Below are 19,790 nucleotides of genomic sequence, written 5' to 3' on the forward strand. Positions count from 1 at the left end.
TTTAACGCCCTGGGATGGCCTTGTGGTCTAGAGTGCCGCGCTTCGACCTCTAGGTGGCCGGTCACCTCTGGCTTGCGGCTGGCTTTCGATCCCTGGTGTGAGCGTCAGCCCTTTAGCCAGCTTGCTAGCTTCGGAGGGGCAGTGAAGTTTAGGGGGGGGGGGGCACACCCGGCACAGTCTACAGTAGGTATTTTACACTGTACAGCTATGGTCGGCAAATTTTTTTTCGGGGGGGGGGGGGGGGGGCAAAACATTTTTTCCTAACTACGGGTCTGGTGAGCGTATGTGGCTTGGAGATGGGAGCGCCTTCTCAACCTCCGGGTACTCCGGTTTCTGAATTCCCACAGGAAAGACCCCTGCGCGTGCGCTAAGATAATAAAAAAAAAAAATAAGACTTGTCTTCGATATCACCTTCGGTGGACGTTAAACCCTAAGAACAACAACAACAAAAACTATTGTTCTGCTCCGACTGGACTAATGAAGACGGGTCCAGGGTTACGAGATTCCATTGAAGAAACGGGGACAATTTTTATTATGATAAGACAAACGCAAAATTGAGCACAGAACGCCCGAAAACCAAAAAATATTGAGCGCCGAAGTCGCGAATTTGCTGGGGCGGGGGGGGGGGGGGAGTAGTCATGTTTGCAATGTCGAAGACTGTAGATGATATTGAGTTAATTGATTGACAAGCAATGAACTAATCACAGTGTAGTTTGATTTGTGACTCTTCTTGAAGATCAAAATTTGGTCAGTATTTAAATTAACACCCATGGTAATCGGCCCCCGCCTTTCGAAGAAAGCAGGGGACTAGCCCGGTCGGATCAAAACAATCGGACGTTAAATTCCATTTCAATTCACTTCAATTTTTTATTTCCTACATACCATTTTAAACACCATAGTACACGCAATACACCGTAAACTATCTTACTACATAAACCATGTTTAAAAACATTAGGGTAAACTTATGACAACGTAAACTGTCCTACATAAGCCATTTTAAACACTTAAAACTACGTAAACTGCCCTACATAAACCATTTATAACAATGTAAACTGTCCTACATATAAACAATTTTAAACATTAGAGTAAACTCAAAACTTCGTAAACTGTCGTACATAAAACATTTTAAAGTGGTAAGACTCTATTCTCTGAAACCTTAAATGGGCCTAATAGCAGATATTAATGTTATATGAATGTATGTAAAGTGATTTATATTCAATTTTTAAAAAAGAATATTGTAATTTCAAATCAAGTATGTTCGGTGAAATTTATAATTTCAAATAGAATAAAGTAATTTTCAATATATTCAAATCTCATTATCGATTTTTAAACTATCACAGTACGGAAAGCCAGCTCTTTAACTAAATCTTACATAATGAAACCAAAAAGTCAAGCAAAATATTGGTCCGAATGGTCTTGGTCCGAAAAATCTTCTGTTTTGCTCTGAATAGTCTATTAATTGGTCAGATTTGGTTTTCTGTTTTGGTCCGAGTGGTCTATTAATTGGTCCGGCTGGTCTTTGTCCGCGTAGTCTTCTGTTTTGGTCCGAGCGGTCCATTAATTGGTCTGAGTTGTCTGGATACATTAGAAATAAAGTGGATCTTGACCACGTAATATGCATGAATTTATTTGGTTTCTATTCATTTCGCGCCGCCATTTTTATTTTTAGCTAAGTACCTAAAGTAATAACAATTATGATGTCAGTTTTCGTACAAGCCAGCCAATAGTTCATGAAGGATTTTTTATTTATTTGTAGAGACATAAAAAAACATACTTTATTGTTGGGACATAAGAAAACATATTGTATTGTCGGGATAACAAAATATATTGTATTGCTGGGACATAACAAAATATATTGTATTTTTGGGGCATAACAAAACATGTTTTATTGTTGGGACATAACAATAATTCAAAGTCCTACTAATTTGCATCATGTTGAATTTCTGTTTAAAGTTGTTATTTCTTCATGATGGAATTTCTTCATCAACTCAGACTGTATAAAATACAATCATTGAAAACCACAAGGCGTGTCTGTGTTGGATCAAGTGGAGTAAGGTGTGTGTGTTTGGGTGGGGTGGGGGTTGGGTGGGGGTGGGGGGAGCTGTTCAATGTCTCATTGACACTTTTCTTGGAAGAGGGGGGGGGGGGAGTGTATTGGTGAACCAAACAAGGTTATTATTAACTTTTTTTTTTTTTAAACAATGCTTGTGACGAGCTTTCACCGAAGGCCATCATTTTTCTGCCGACATTCCTTTTACCTCGGTTACAGTTCCAATGTATCAAGCATAGTAATGTTGGGGTGGAGTGGGGGCTGACTTATAGCCGAAACCTAAGATCGAATTGATCAGCATGTATCTATAGTTACACATCACACATTACCGTTTTTATATCAGTTGTTTATACAAGACACAGAGAAGAATATATCATATACGTGTATGTATTGTGTGGGATCAGATCTGTTATTTTATTAGACAAGACACGGAGAAGAATATATCCTATATGGCGTGAGATCAGACCTGTTATTTATAGAAGACACAGAGAAGAATATATAGTCATAAATCACAAACTACACTTGTCACTGCAACATCTCGGGAACAAATTGCGCCTTATTGCAAATTATGTGCTCATTTATGCTACGGGTATTAACTGTATTAACAGTTTCAATAACGTATAATACAGAACAATAGATAATAATCCGAGATGTATATAAAGTGTTTTATTACAGCTTTTATAATTCTACAAATAGTCGACGCATTTATACCAGGCACAGATATGAAATATATCCTCTTGAACCAAGATAAAACAGGACCAATACCATTCAATGCGTTAACAAAATGTAACACTTATCATCAACTGATAACAGATTCAGAACTTCAACGTGATGCTGGAACGAAAATGTTCAAAATAGGAGATATTGATAGTTTGAATACGAGAACGTTTAAGAACAAATTCAAATTTGGGATCACGCTCTTTTTATAAAACTGTCAATATCATCACGCCAGGCTATTATAAAACAGAAATACAGATTTCCCCAAACATAAATAGATATGATCATTTTCTCCAACAAGACATACATTTTAACTCAAATCTTACCCGAAAACACGACCTGTTACGATAATAAATAATACATAGTCATTATTTATCTAACACAGATTATTATGTAATGTAGAACTAATCTGTATAGTTTATGTCAACGTCAACTTTTCAAACACGATTTGAATGTAGTTCTAAAGTAGTATTTTGTGAAAAAAAACAAAAAAACAAACAAACACAAAAAACATTGCTAACCGAAAAATAACCTATTGGTTTAAAGTCTTGGCCAATCAAATTGCTCTTGTCGCTCTGCTTACCCTGAGTAGAAAATGTACATTATCGAACTTAGTCAAGGTATTGATGTGATGAAACTATACAGCAAGTTTCATCACTCTCATATAATTAGAACTAAAGTTATCGTGTCCAAAAACATCAACAAATCAAATTGCTTATATCTACTTACCCGAAGCAGAAATGCTCATCTTCGAACTCCGTCAAGGCATCCACCATGATCCACCTAATAAACACGTACAGGGGGAGAGTTATTGTGTCCAAAAAAGTGTGACGGTCAGACAGACAGACTAGCATTTTAGGTGAACCCCCAAAAAACGCTCTATGACTGAGAACAAAGATAGCCACCTGGTCTTACTGTGGGAAAGCAAATTCTGGTATGAGTGAATGCGAGGCTGTGCGTATAGTATTGTGTAAAATGTGTGCAGGACAACCAACTCCAACTAAATTTTCACCAACTTCTAATTCCAGTTTAAGTTTGAGAACATATTTCCTGATTTTCGAGGAAGCCCTCCAAAATTAATGTTTGTATTGTCCCATCCGAAGGCTATACATTTTGAAGTTATGTTGTAATGTTTTAAAGAAGAAATTATGTATTGGCTAACGGTATCTGATGTCCTCCAGATTTAGAAGTTTGGATTGGTATCCATTAGTACGAGAAAAATATTGAACGATCAAAGCAATATCTTTGTGTAGCCATGATTGGGCGCGTCTGTTGATGTGCAAAAGAGGGCCCGTCATGTAATGCGTCTAATATTTCTGAAACTGAGTGGGGTGCTATTACATTATTTATCATGGCCCCAGTTTTCATTCTTGCTGACGTAAATTTCTTTGCTGTATCGGACTCCTTAAATAATTTAGATATGAGATTGGAAGTACAGTCCATTGATTTTAACTTTGATAATGCTTGAACATGTGGAACGCCATCGTATCCTCTGCTGCTAATATTCGTCTAGCTTCAGGGGCATAACTAGCAAAGGAGGTAAATAAAGATGCAGTTGTGTTAACATAAGATGCTGCCCGTTTACGCTTGGCTGATTTAAGATGATCAGTTAAATCAGCCTTTTCACCATAAGCAACAGAAATGCATGATCTAAAAAATAAAATAAGTGACTAATGAAAGGATCGAGAATGGGTCCGGTGTGTTGTAATTTGTGACTTAGCGCCGCACTACAGAAGTACCGTACTTGAACATCGACAAAGAGTGATTACAGAAGAGAATCGGGAATATTAGAAATTGTTAATGTAATTAACGAAAGAGATAATCTAGATGTAGGCTTATGTGTAGATCTTACGTTATTTCAGAAGATTTTAAGCACATTTTACATTCAGTTTCTGTTTCAAATCGTCCAGTTTGAAGGTCTCGCAAAAATTGTTTTTGCAGATCTTCGTTAAATTTACATTTAGGTATTTCAGTAATGCAGGTGTCACACTGTCCCGAAATTGAAATTGACATTCAAGCCCAATTAGGAGAGTTATTGTGTCCCAAAAAGTGTGAAGGACAGACCATAGAAAGATGGACAAACAGGAATAACAGCCAAATAAAATACGTGGATGTTTAAAAAAAGTTAAAAGGATTAGAAATATATATTTGATTGTCGTTAATGTGGGCTATGAAAATTGCTTTGTTCTGTAATTGGTACCTATTTTATGCCTAAAGACCTCAGATCTAATAATGAATACATACTTAATTTTAAACATACATGATGCAAGAGCTAAATCTGCCAATTGCACGTCTTTCTTTAGGCCTGAAATGTTATCTAAATTATTAATTAGACATTAATTAACTTATCCAAACCATAATCAACTCTATGTCATCACTAGCCTGCGATATTTTCTGGATTGAAATCCTATCTGCTGATTAACGTTCATTGATAATTAAATCAAAAAATGGATAATCGAGACTATGTTTTTTATCTTACAGATTTTAGTAATGATGATCGAGGCTAGACTCAAAATTCAATCGCTAAAACCTTAGTTCAGAGTGGATCACTTTGACTGAAATTTTCAGCAAATTCCCTTTACATTATCTAGTTTTTAACTATTATAGTGAAAACTGCCAGCTCTTTATCTAATCTCCCATAATGTATCTTTAAGTGAAGTGTGAGTAGCCATATAATATACTAAGCAGCAAAAGAAAGGTCAGGTTGGTATGTTACTCTGAATAGAGCATTGCATAAAACTTGCCAAATGTTTTTATTGTATATTTGTGACCAAATCTCCAACTTTACCTGAGCAATCAGGCTCCTTCCCAAACACAGAATTGAACCCAGGAAATGTTCTCAAAAACGCAACCTGACTTTTGAGATGGTACTGTGTTCTCCATGATTTTCATGTATCTTATGCTGCACGTGCTGTTCACCCGGACCAGCCCTATAAAATGCATCCTATACCTGGTTGAATCATTCACACTACAACGTCAATAGCATGCCACGAATCATGACAGCTCAGAGGAACCAGTGGCTTGGAAGACTCGACACTGGCCACATTTCCCAAGCTGTTGCCAATCACTTCCAAGTCAATGTTCGGACCATCTACAGGCTTCAGCAACGCTTTCGGGACACATTACTACACCACTGATGATCGCCCCCGATTTGGTAAACTAAGATCACCATGTTGTGCGCAGCACGTGCAGAATCCCTTCACACAGGCATCTGAGACAGCACGTCAGACAGTGGGAACACACGGAAGACCCATCAGTATTGATACAGGTCGCTGACGTCTCACCAGAGAGAACATCCATTGCTGTAGACCGATCCTCAACCCTCGCCGTCAACGTGAACGTCTACAATTTGCCCAAAAACACCAGAACTGGTGACACAGGCAATGGAGAACTGATCTGTTCACAGATGGGAGTCGATATTGCATATCAACTACAGAACCAGAACATGGCCAGCGTTATTCTGACCAGTGTGTCATGGAACGAGGCTATGGGGAGGTCCAAGCACAATGGTTTGGGGTGGAATCGGCTTGAACCAGAGAGTGGGTCCTGTGGTGTTCCAAAATCTTGGTCCATGTCATACCACATTTCGCACGTCATCGAAACAATCTTTTCCAGCATGACAATGCCGTGCCCACACCGCCGAGTTACTCGGGACTTTCTTCAGCAGAACGGTGTCAACGTTACGCACTGGCTAGCCCTTAGTCCAGACTTAAACCCGATTGAACATCTTTGGGATGAAATTCAGAGGAGACTTAATAACATCGTACCGATGTAATAACACAACCGATGGATTGCGCCAGGCTTTTCTGAGAGTGTGGTTCCAGGTGCCAATGGTGTTCATCAATCGTCTGGTCCACTCCATCTACAGACGCTGCACTGTTGTTATTGACACACACGGTGGACACACCGGATACTGATGTATAGACTGTGTACAGACTCTAAACCTTCTCGTAATGTCTTCGAATTGTGATGAATTAATCACTAATGTGTCAACATACTGTTCACAAAAAACTGCTTTGATCCATTTAGTAAGTCGTTTTCTAGAATGATTTGATTGAGGTGCCTCTCTGATCTTGAATTCGTACTGGTTTTTTTTTATTGTTTAGTGTATATATTTTCCTTAATGCTCAGATAATTTACTCAAAATTCATTCTAATGAAAATAATCATTACATAAAATTGTGTAGGTAAATAGGCATTTAACAGAAACTTCTTAACTTAGCAATATTTATATCCTGCTGTCTGTAAGTTTGGGTTTATACAGCTGACAACTATCTATTATTTATGTTATATATGTTTCTTGAAAGTCAATACAAAATTTGGGAATGTAAGAATAAAGGTGTGTTTTGAAACGAAAAAATATTATTTTCTTAAAAAATATTGATGTAATAAGCAAGAAACAGAAAGAGAAATCGGGTTTTAACATCCACTTGACACAAACCAGGTCATTCTGGGACTAACAGATGGTACTATTTTATTTCAGGGATCTTTAGCAGTTTCATGTACAAGCTTTATGCAGAAACCATGCTACTTGACTCAACCACCCCCCTTTCCCCGATTTAATACGCAGGGTATCTAAAACAGGATATATATATATATATATATATTTGTTATTTACTTCTATTTGGATACTTTCATTTTAATGAAGAATAAAGTTATCAATTATGGAACATTTCCCAGACAATTGCACAGCTATATACAATGCATATAACTAAAATCCATACAAATTACCTAAACACAAAATGATCAATTTTAAAGAATTTAAACAATTTATTTCCAATTTGTACAATAGGCATGAATAATTTCACAAATAAAATAATTCTATCAATATCTCAAGTTATGATATTGGTATTTATAGTTTTTCTGAAAATAAGATGACAAATCATTGAGAGGTGATAATAAACATAAACAAAAATGGGATTTATTTCTGCTATTCTTGATTCTGCAAAACTGAAAGTATGGTACATGGATTATAAGTTAATGTTGTGGGTTTTTTTTTTAACTTAATGACTTTCTCCCTTTTTCCCTGCCACCTGAAAATAAAAGAAAAAAACAATTTTTTTTATTTTATTAAATTCTAGAGATAATAAAACTGAAATGAACTCTTCGATTGATTAATAATACATGAATTTTCCAATCAAAAGGGAAAAGTGTTTAAGATTATTTCCCCAAGAATTTTAATGGGTCATATTCTTTTCCTATGGTGTCTTTTTTTACAATAATGTGAGAGATGAATTTGATTGAAACAGTACTTCACTTTCATTTCCTCACAGTGGCATTTGAATAATTTGCCACACATTCCTGACAAATGAACAGTTTTGAAATCCTGACAGATCTACTCAGCCCATTAAAAGGTACCATATCCATATCCCTAACAACATGCCGAACAGTCACTGCCTCTCCCAGTGCAGGAGAACCACACTACATGCAAAACAAAACTGACAAGACAAACCTGCAGACAAGACAAACTACATAGACAATGCAATAAACAAACAACAAATATCAAATCAAGTGAATGGATCCAGGCTTTAATCAAAATGAAAAAAACAATATGGCTCTTGTACAGTGTATCAGATGAAGCAAGACACTTGTAACAGGTGATATCTAAAGCTTTGGTCCACCTTTGTATACACAATGAGTTTTTGTTCATTTCTGTCATTCTTTTCAGTAATTAAAATATACTTACCCTCTTAAAATCAGACATATTTGTAGAACTAACAGGAGTACCTATAAAACCAATATAATCTACTTGTGTTACCACTCCACCTTCTTGGTTATCTTTTATAAATAACTGAAAAATACAAAACACCATTGATAAAATATATCATGAAAATTGTTATTAATGTTTTTACTCTATTTTTCAGGTTAGAAGATGATGTGATGTGGAATTGAGTTATATTTTATGATTTTTCTGACTTCCACCCATACTTAGACAAGTTAGTTGAAGCCGAGTATAACATGAATGATTGCCAAATTAATGATCAGTTTGCGGCACTGTTATCAATTGAATTCAAATTTCTTTCAGCAATTTTCTAGAACTGAATTTCAACCAACATCAATATATCCGAACAGTTGACTCTTTCTTTATATGGACACAGAATATGGTAACAAAATTGTAGAAGTTTGCATTTTACTTTTATCTATCCACGAATTAACGAATGAAATGGGGTTTAACATCCTACTTTTCTGCACCTAACAGGCTAATGGGAGAGGGAGAAATAGGGTTTAACCTCCACTCAACACAAACTAGGTCATTTCGGGACTAACACATGGTTCAATTTTATTTTAATAATTCGCTTGCGCGTAGGGTTCTTTAGCAGTGGGAGGAAACCGGAGGACCCGAAGAAAACCCACAAGGTTGGACAGGCGACCCTACTCCTTGTCACGTACAACCGGGGAATCGCAACCCCGCCAGTTGACTCACTGACAGACTGTATGATACAGCGCGCGCGTGCTAACCATTCGGCCATCCAACCCCCCACGTGCTAATGGAGACAGGCATAAGCTATAACCTGTGCTATGAGGGAAATTTTGCCCAGAAAGCAATTGGTTTTTTGTTCCATCTGAATGATTGGACACTATCCTTGCCAGGCCCTCCGTCCTGCATCATCGACATCATGAGGAACTTCGCAGCCAGCACTGGGATCAGGTTAGCGAGACAGTGCCATTACACACTGAGCCACTGCAGCTCCCATCTATATAAAAAGAAGATACAATAGAAATGAAATAAAACTTACTGTTAATGTTTGTACATTCTGAAATTTTACAAATCTTAGTGGTACAATTCCGTCAGCTAAGTCAGTTGGTGTAAGCCTGGATATAAAACAAACCATTAAAATATATGTTTATTTTGAAGATAAGAATTGTCTATTGCTCATTCAAACATTTTGAGAAAGTTCTCAACAAACGTCATAGATAAAACTCATAACAAATAACCACTTGAAAATAACCACGTACATGGAGTTTAAATGATCAAGGGCGATGTTAATAAAGATATTGTTTATTTTATTTATTTTAATATTCCAAGTACAGTAAAATCTTAACAACAACTCTTGTATACGACCATATTTTAAAAGAACCAATTTTTTTCTATATTCCTTATAATTACTAGTACGGATTACGAAAGATGAAGCCAGTCCCAATCAGTCAATTTTATTGTATTTCCAACTTGTGATAACAATCCAAGAATTAGTCTTCGAACTATGTAACACTTTTATTTATGGTATACTTACTCAATAATTTGAACTGGTGCCATGGACTCGGCCTGGTCAAAATCTAATGTCCTTGGCTGATTTATAAAAAGTTTAATACCTTTTGGTCCTTTATCTGAAATTTAATCAAAGAATTATAGTTAGTCTGTAAAATAAACAAATCTGTGTAAACATTAAATTGCATTGCTTGGAAAATGCTAAAAACTGTTTGTGGTCCACATATTTTACAATGCTGAAAATCTACAGTGATCATCCTCCCAATGCCAACGTTTACAGCAATATGAATCATCCTCTTATATATAATTTCCTTTTTATCTATTCCTTTTTTTTTCTTATTTGTTTTTTCAATATATTGTATATTATGTAATTTATTTGTAACCGGGAGAGGGGTTAATATAGGCCTTGCCTGTTCCCCAATCCCCTCAATTTCTGAATAAATATTGTTTAAAAAAAAAAAATCCTCTTATGACCTAATGCTTCACACCAAATTTGAAAATAATGTCCTCAGACCACACCAGTTTGATTTTCTGTCCGTCGGGGTCCTGATATATAAGTAGTCACACGAACTAAAAGCTTTTATACATCGCAACCAATTACTTTGGGATTTTAAATAAGATGTTTTTCTGAAGAAATAAGAAGAAACACTTTACTTACAGGTTTACCGAAGAACAGAAAATAAAATTGGTGTGGCCCCTCATCAATTTATATATCAATTCTGTACAAATTTGCAATAGTCCCTTTCTTCATTTATTTAGCCACCTTTACAGTTCTCGTAATACCATACCTTCCTTTGTAACCACACCCCCTGTATATGGGTATGAACTATCGTTTTCATGGCAGCACAAAATATATTAATACTAACTATGCTTCTGATGTTTTCTTGTTTTTTCTGATCTTTTTGTAAACATTTGGGTTCAAATTGATATAAATGTGGTGGTCATCAATAAAATTTATAAATATATTTCTAAAATAATAATGTGTATTCCTACCAGCTGGTCCATTTATTTTCATAGAATGAATCTTCACAGCTTGATTAAATGATAGTTGAATTATAAGCTATAAAATGAAAAAAAAACCCCAACAAAATACAAATTTAAAAGTAAATTTAAAGTGACACTTTCACAATCATTGATAAAATAATTATTTTCAATTTGCCTTGAGCATAATTAGAAAATTCAAAATTTAGGCAAAAAAATATACCCACTGCTTATAATTTATTTAATTTAGTGTCTTATTTCTAAAGTATGGCATAATTATATATTTATGTCTATATTTAGGCTAACCTGCTCATCGCAATCTGATTCAAGATAGCCTCCTTTTGAAGTCAAAGCATGTGTATACGGGTGGTCATCAGATTCGTTCAAGCATTCACATTCTGATTTGAGAAGAAAGGATGAAAGATCCATCTGAAAAAGTAATTATTTGAAAATAAATAACAATTTTGTGTATTAGAATAGCTTTATGAACAGTCTAGTCAAACAGGCATTATGCAAGAGCTAAATCTGCCTATCGCAGGTCTTTTTTTAGGCCTGAAATGTTAAATAAATTATTAATTAGACATTAATTAACTTACCAAGACCATAATCAACTCTCGATGCCATCGGATGGCTGCGATATAATTAGATTTAAATATGTTTTGTGGTTGATGTGGTTACCATAAAATGGATAATCGAGACTTTATTATGAAGCAACTGTAGTAATGAAAATAAAATGAAATGGGGTTTAACGTCCTACTGTTCTGCTCTGACTAGGCTAATGAAGACGGGCATACGCCATACAGTGTGCTGTGAGGGAAATTTTGCCCAGACAGTGGCGCTACGGCTTACTCTTTTGAATTCCCACTGCCAAGGGCTCCTTTACGTGCACATCAATGTGTCCACCGGACCATGGCTTGTCGTCCCATCTGAACAACTCAACAGTATCAAATGCAAAAAGCTACTTGAAAATGATTAGATTTGTCCTAACATTATGTTCAATTACCGTAGAAAATATAAATCATCTCTCCTTTTTTATGAACATTTACATACACTGTGACTTAGTTATTGTCTACATACATGTCCCTTAACTGGTGTAGCGTCATCATCTCCATCTTCATCACCATACCATGCTTTCACCTTTTCTTCTAGAGCGGCTGAATCTGACCCTCTTGATGTGTCTATTTTCACTTTATTTCGATAAAAAACAAATGTTGGCATTGCAGACACCCCCTGTGATGATGCTGCTTCCTAAAATGAACATTATTTGCTATACGATTTAAAGTGTCTGAGCAAGATATTCCTAGCACTGAAATAATGTCTTCCTGTTACTAAGTGATTTCTGTAACCATTTAGATTACCTTTGTGCTTTAAAAGGTAACCAATCAAAATAGCTTAAACTGAAGGAAACTGAAAGACATTTCCCTAAAACATAAGATTCATTAAATGGAAATGAGCATGAAACGATGAAACATTTATCTACTTGGTGTTAAAGCAAAATCAACAAGCCAACAGTGAGGCTGATGTCCCCCACCGAAATCCCAAAATAAATAGATGACACTTATACATTAATTGCACATTTATCTTTTCCAAAAGTATTGAGCAATCAAACTGTCCTGAATATCTATATTTAGTCTAAGCATATAATATTCACAATCAAACTGGTAGTGAAACTATACACTAAGTTTCATCACTCTCCATCAGTTAAAATCAAAGTTATCTTGTACCAAAGCATTGACCACTGAAATTGCTTAACTCTGCTTATCTTTAGCGGGAAATGTAAATTACTGAACTCAGTCAAGACATTCATCTAATCAACATCTACACCAAGTTTAATGATTCTACCTCAATTAAAAGCAGATATGTTATGTCTCAAAGTCATAACCCATCAAATTGCTTATTGCTACTTAGCCTAAGCAGAAAATGCTCATTATCGAACTTAGTCAAGGTATTGATGTAATGAAACTATACACCAAGTTTCATCACTCTAACTAAATTAGAACCCGGAACCAATTGTGTCCCAAAGCATCAGCCAATCAAATTAATTATCTCTGGTTACCCTAAGTAGAAAATGCACGTCTACACAAGGAGAGTTATTGTGTTCCAAAGTCTCGACCAATCAAATTGCTTAATGCTCTGATTACCCTGAGCAGAAAATGCTCATTATTGAACTTAGGCAAGGTATTGATGTAATGAAACTAACGGACGGACCCACTTTAATAGTACCCTGCTTTCTTCGAAAGGCGGGGGACAATAATATGTGTTGACCTTTCTCTGAGATGAAAATTATCGTTAAACTGACATTTACCCCATAAAATTTTCATACCAGCACTCTATAAATTTTACCATACATATGCTACCACTATAAAATTACTGCTGAAAAGCTATGAGTATGGGCAAAGTCTCCTATATTAGGCCTTATTTCTAAATTAGTTAATTATTTCTAAATTAAGATCAGACAGATTTGCATGTATTATTGCATAACATAGTTTCTATTTCTGAAATAAGACTATTATGCTTAGTGAAATAATAACTATGGCATCTTGTTTCTGAACTGGTAAAACCTACTTTGGGTATGTTCTAATTGTACAGCTTTTGTTCTGTCCCTGTTTTGTTGTGTAAGATTACTGGTAGTTATCCTACATTGTCTATTAGCTGTCATATAATAAAATTACCTGTGTAGGCTACTTACAGGACATTTGTCAACATCAACTTTCAAAAACACAGCTCTGGGATATTTAGTACTCAATTCTTCAAAAAATGGAGCTATTCTTTGACAAGGTCCACACCTTAATTAAAAAGAAGATAGGTTGCCAGGCAACGAAACATACGCCCACAGCAGCTAAATAGTCCAAGTGGTCGACAAGGGTTGTCGCATATTTATTCCTTTGTGGTAATAGGGGACCTTTACAAGACAGTTCCATACAGATCAGATTATAATTTTTGTCATTTGAGGGATAATAATAATAATAATAATAATGTCATTTATATTCACAAGGTTCTACAAACTGAAACAAGGGTCTCAGCTCTGGAGGTCATCTACAGAAATTGTTGAAATTGGACAGGCTTTTTTGTTTTACTAATTTAAATAATGCATATAAATTTCATACAGATCAGATGATCAATTTTGTCATTCAAGAGGTTCAATAGGATTGTTCTTTTTACTAACTGAAATGGCACATATAAATTTCATACAGACCGGCAGATAACTTTGTTTGAGGTTAGAGTGTTCACAAAGTGCAACAAAGAGAAACAAGGGCCATAACTTTAGAAGTAATAAACGGAAATTGCTGAAATTCAATAGCATTCTTCTCTTTACTAATTTAAATGATGCATGTAAATTTCATACAAATCGGTCGATAACTTTTGATGTTACTGTTAGAGCGTTCCCAAGGTGCAACAAAGTGAAACAAGGGCCATAACTCTAGAAATAATTGACGGAAATTGCTGAAATTCAATAGGCTTCTTCGTTTCACTAATTTAGATCATGAATATAAATTTCACAAAGATCGGAAGATAACTTTTGGCGTAATAGAGTTCACAAGGTTCAACAAAGTGAAACAAGGGCCAGAACTCTAGAAGTAATAAACGGAAATTCTAATATATATAAACGGAATTGACCCCTACCCCTCACTCACATATTAAAGTCGTGGCTATTTATTTATTAATATTTTAGAATAATTTTTTTTGCAGTTTGTTGAAAACATATTCTTCTTCACAAATCCATGTGCGCGTGTGAAAATTTCATTTTATAAATAATATTAAAAAGCTAATTATTTCATCAATTTGGCATATCTTGGTTTCTAATTGAGTTAGAAATCCAGTGCAAGTGATATATTAAAATTTAGCATTCCCTCTTTTTGATTGGACAAGAATTCTGGATCTCCCGTCTGTCACCATTAGCTACCGAAGGACTAAATATAGCATACAAAACTAGAAAGTGGAAAAAAAACTGTGTGCCATGAAATTTTAAGGTGAGAAAATCCATTGATATGTTGTATGCACTGTTCAACTGATAATTTCTCGGCATATAATTAATGTACCAAAATCTAAATACCGGTAACACCATTGAAAGGCTAATTCAATGCTGATTCATAACATATAAATCATTATAATTTTAAGTACAGACATCTGTTTACAAATTAGTGTATTGTAATGCGTGTCCTGATTTTTGACGTCATCAATGAAAATTAGCCACGATAACGTTACAGCATTCATAGCTATTTTGGAATCCTTACTGACTATTTTTCACCGTGATTCTTTCTTGTTCACCAAAAGGAATCATCTGACATAAATTTATAATAATTCAACACTATTATCAAGTAGAATTTTGCGATTAAAAAACATACACAAAATATTAAGACTACTCAAACATGTGCATAGCGCATGTTTTTTTAATCGCTAAATTGAAAATAGTGCTGAATTATTATAAATTTGTGTCAGATATGGTGTGAAAAATGGTTCTTTTTCGCGAAAAATAAAGAATCGCGGTGAAAAATATAAGGCAAGGAGAGCGATATTTTCAGCTATATAATATTATAATTATAGGGACGGATAGGAATTGTCAGCAGACAGCGTCCGATCAGAGACCATTCCTAAAGGAACTAGATGGCGAGGTTATCCAAGTCAGGAATGCTTCTGTAGGATTATGACTAGATAAGACAAGACTTAAGACAAGAATTTCCATGATGATGAAGCATAAAACTACATGTAAAAGGCGAATGACATGCTCTGATGCTGTGATATTGATGATAGGGTAGGTTGTTTTTGTCTTGCATTTTCTTACCATGTGGCAAAGAAATCAACAACGACTAGTTTAGGACCAGCAGAAGTTAATTCTGGTTGAAATTGGCTGTCTTCTAATATCTGTTTCACATTACCCGTCATTTTGTTTAAAAGAGTAATAAGCCCAAAACGTAAATTAATAAAAAATTGTATCCAAATCAAAATCAGGGGGAATAACTCTCATCAAAGCGGTTACCGGTACTGCAAAATATGAATCTGACATGATAAAACGGAACGAAAATTGGCAATACACATTAATATTTATGGAAAACCAACAAGCTCTTTATTCAGTGTCCTATATTCATCGTGCTTAATTATTATTTCTTCACTTGTTGTCGTATTTCGGCATTTGTATACTAAAGTTAACATTTTAGTCCGGGAGCCCGGTCTACAACACATATTTTACCCCTAGATCATTTTGGAAAGCCAAGTTTGTATGTCCATGGTTTTACAGGTCCATGGTTTTACAAATCACTACATTTCTCATATATATAGTCATATAATAATTGTATTTTAATGTACCGGTAATGATGAAATTTCATTTAGAAATCAGAAAATTGTCACTGCTGAAAATCCTGGATCCCTCCCAGCTTTAGGCCTATTTATCTAAGATGATAGCGATATAGTCCTGCATGTGGAATCAAAAGCCTACCTTTGATTGTGTATGGTCTGATTTTATGGAAGCCATGGTGGCTCAGTGTATAACTGGTATACTGGCTCACTAACCAGAGAGCCCAGGGTTTGATTCTGGTGTTGGTCCTGAAAGTTCCCTGTTTTGTCTTTTTTCAGCGTGATTTCCGGTTGTCAGTGTTGCGTGTCGGATGGCCTGACAAGGTCAATGTCTAATAGTTTGGATGGGACAAAAAACGAGGTCCAGTGTATACCTTGGTGTTGACGAAAAAGAACCCATGACAGTTGGAATTCAATTGCAGTCCAGGCCAAATTTTGCTCATAGCACACCGCATGTTGTATCTCTCACCTTTTTTTTCCCAGTTGGAACAAAAAAGTGGCATAGAAACTCGCATTTCATTCATTCTTTTATATTGTGTCCGCAGATTGCCGATAGTAATAGTAAATTAATAAAGATTCGTCAATTTGAAAATTATTTCCATTCTATGGCATCAAAGTTGACATTATTTTGCCATAGGATTTATTATTTTGGAAATTTACTGAATTATACGGAAGCGTAATAGGGCCACATATTTTTTTATTATTCTATTTTCAAGTTTCAAGTTACTAAATTGAATTTTCAAGTTACTAAATTGAATTTTCAAGTTACTAACTTGAATTTTCAAGTTAGCAAATTTGAATTTCCAAGTTACTAACTTGAATTTTCAAGATACTAACTTGAATTTTCAAGATACTAACTTGAATTTTCAAGTTACTAACTTGAATTTTCAAGATACTAACTTGAATTTTCTGGTAGCCTATATTTGTTTCAAGGCTGCTGTGTGGGCGTATTATCTTTTTTGTATGACCTTTTACTACCCGGAATTTTCAAGTTATTGACTTACAGGCTTTAAAATTTAGAAAAGAATAAATTAATGGCCATATTACGCTTCCGTAGAATTAATAGAGGGCGAAAGAGTATTGCGTTAATACTCAGCTCTGATAAAAAAAAAAAAAAATGTCTTCTGTTCATAAACTGGCAGTATTGACCTAAATAAATGAATGAGTGAATGTTGTTTATAGCACGTCGACACCGTAAATCATGTCAATCTACGTGTTATCGCCGATAATCTGCTTATGTTTTGGGAGTACCCCTAAGTGATCGGATAGGATGCCCCCACACCTTGTCACTAAGATAGCAGAGTATGGGACTCGAACCCTCGACACCATTGATGGCAGACCAAGGCGTAGCCTATCGCCCACCCGACCCTCTCCCCAAGAGTCGCCTTCTAGGACACGCGAGGAATGGGGCGATCCGATGGACACATTCTACTATCTAACTCTGTACTATTGACCTGTAAAATAATGCACTGTAAAAAAATTATATTTATTTTACATTGTTTCTTGAAGTACCTCGTAACGTCCAGGGTTCTAAAGGGTGGGGGGGATGGCAGAGATGTCCTAGGGGGCAAATGTTCCAGAGAAATAATGTCCGGGGGGAGGGGGAGGGGGGAACTCTGGGGTAGATGTCCTTAGGAAGGTGGGGGTAGATGTCCCAGGGGGGCAAATGTCCGCTTAGTAAAAGTCCGGGGGTAGATGTCCTAGGAGGGAAGATGTCTTCAGGAGGAAATGTCCTGGGGGTAAAAGTCCTAAAAGTGTGTGTGTGTGTGGGGGGGGGGGTATCCGGGGGCAGATGTCCGGCGGGCGAGATATCCAGGTGGGGTGGGGGGGGAATGTCGTGACGTCAATAAAGACTATTTTTAGAACATTTAATTTTTTTTGCACTTCAAAAAGGGTTTCTATAGGGCTCAAAACTGTTCAAATGAATGAATGGTGTTTTATGGCACGTCGACACCGTAATAATCTGGTCAATTTGCGCCAATCTATGTGCTATCGGAGATGATTTGCCTAATGCGCGGGGAGTAAATTCGCTGCAGGGGGAAACCGGACTACCCGGAGGAAACCTGCGTGATGGAATAGGCTACTCCCGCACCTTGTCATTGAGGTCGGCGAGAACGGGATTCGTACCTCGAACCCATTGATGACAGACCGACCACCCGACCACACTCTAAACTGTTGGACTAGTAAAATAGAATTTAATGAGATGATTTAAACTAAAGGCAGAACACTAACACATTTAGAACTTAGAATAAGGCCTTTTTTGATCCAGCGAGAGTGGAATTGTCCAATTTAGTATCTTGAAAATTCAAGTTAGTATCTTGAAAATTCAAGTTAGTATCTTGAAAATTCAAGTTAGTATCTTGAAAATTCAAATTAGCTAACTTGAAAAATTGAAAATAGAATAATAAAAAAAATATGTGGCCCTATTACGCTTCCGTAGAATTATACCAAAGGAGGTATAAATTATTAGTCTTAGTTTTATTTATTGAACGTTTTTGCCGGTTAGCATATTCAAGGCCAATATGCAAACCATCACCACAAACTCTATTGACATTTAATCTGTCACCAGGTAACTTCCTTGGCCTGGCTTAATTTAAAGTGTATCTTGGTCGTCTTCTCATTCTTGGGGGTTGTCACTCTACTTTCAATTCTACCCCCCTACGCCTCCCCTCATTAGGGAACAGAATCGAATGAAACTTGGCAGGTACCCTTTGTAAGGAATACCAGTTCTTTTTGATGTTTGTTTTTCTTTACTCATGGGACATCTACCATGTGCCACAGAACTCAAATTTTCCCGATCCTCCCCCCCCCCTCTTAAAGTGTAAAGTGCCCAACTTTGGTCTGCCTACCCTTATCCGGAGGGCCTAACACGCCCTTGACTCATAGATGAAGTTAATCATGACTTCACATCAAGTTTTACTCTGTCCTAAATTTTCTGCCATTGAAAATGGTATCTCCGCTCATTATTGAACTTAGGCCAGGGATCTTAATCGGCTCATTATTGTCGGCCTCCAGTACCCGTTATTTTTCCGTCATTTTCGGAATTATGGTTATCAAATGGTTCACTGCATATCTGACAAACGGGCAATATGGTATTCATCTGTGTCTCAACATTTAAATTATTTGTGAAATAAATTCGCCACGTGCTTCAATGGGTTTAGTCATCTTGGCTCAATTTTCGAGGTTGGTGATCGAAATTGGACACGCCCACGATGCTGCGTCCACAGTGGGCTGAGAGTGGCCTCTTTCGTCATGCCTGCTACGCTTCTTCCGTAGTAAGCAGTGGTCGGCCAGGGAGTCTAAATGAAATTTAGTTGATGCTTGATGAATGCCATCGTATTAGATCTGAGGCAAACTCAACTACTCTTAATTTCCAAAATGTCCAGCTTCCAGATGAGACCAAAGCATATACCAAGTTCCGAAACTTGTAAGTGTCTTTTAAGAAAAGTTTGTACCCAACATAGGCCGCGGGAACCCCAGATACTACAAGAACTTAACATAGATGGTTCTTGGTCCATGACAACAGGTGACAATCCACAACCTT

The 19,790-nt window shown here is 36.2% G+C and overlaps 1 protein-coding gene across 1 annotated transcript; it reads right to left on the reverse strand.

The window, feature by feature from the left end:
* Positions 1-7,516: 7,516 nt before the first annotated feature.
* LOC126815725 (thioredoxin-like protein 1) lies at positions 7,517-15,922 on the reverse strand. The gene is made up of 9 exons (XM_050541619.2): positions 15,738-15,922; positions 13,644-13,740; positions 12,032-12,202; positions 11,261-11,383; positions 10,967-11,033; positions 9,999-10,092; positions 9,504-9,579; positions 8,453-8,557; positions 7,517-7,799 (listed from the first exon to the last, which is right to left on the reverse strand). Exons 1-9 carry the CDS (start codon positions 15,836-15,838, stop codon positions 7,770-7,772), a joined length of 864 nt encoding a protein of 287 aa, XP_050397576.2. The 5' UTR covers positions 15,839-15,922; the 3' UTR covers positions 7,517-7,769.
* Positions 15,923-19,790: the final 3,868 nt, after the last annotated feature.

This window comes from Patella vulgata, chromosome 3, assembly GCF_932274485.2.
Source record: "Patella vulgata chromosome 3, xgPatVulg1.2, whole genome shotgun sequence".
Lineage (NCBI taxonomy): Eukaryota > Metazoa > Mollusca > Gastropoda > Patellidae > Patella > Patella vulgata.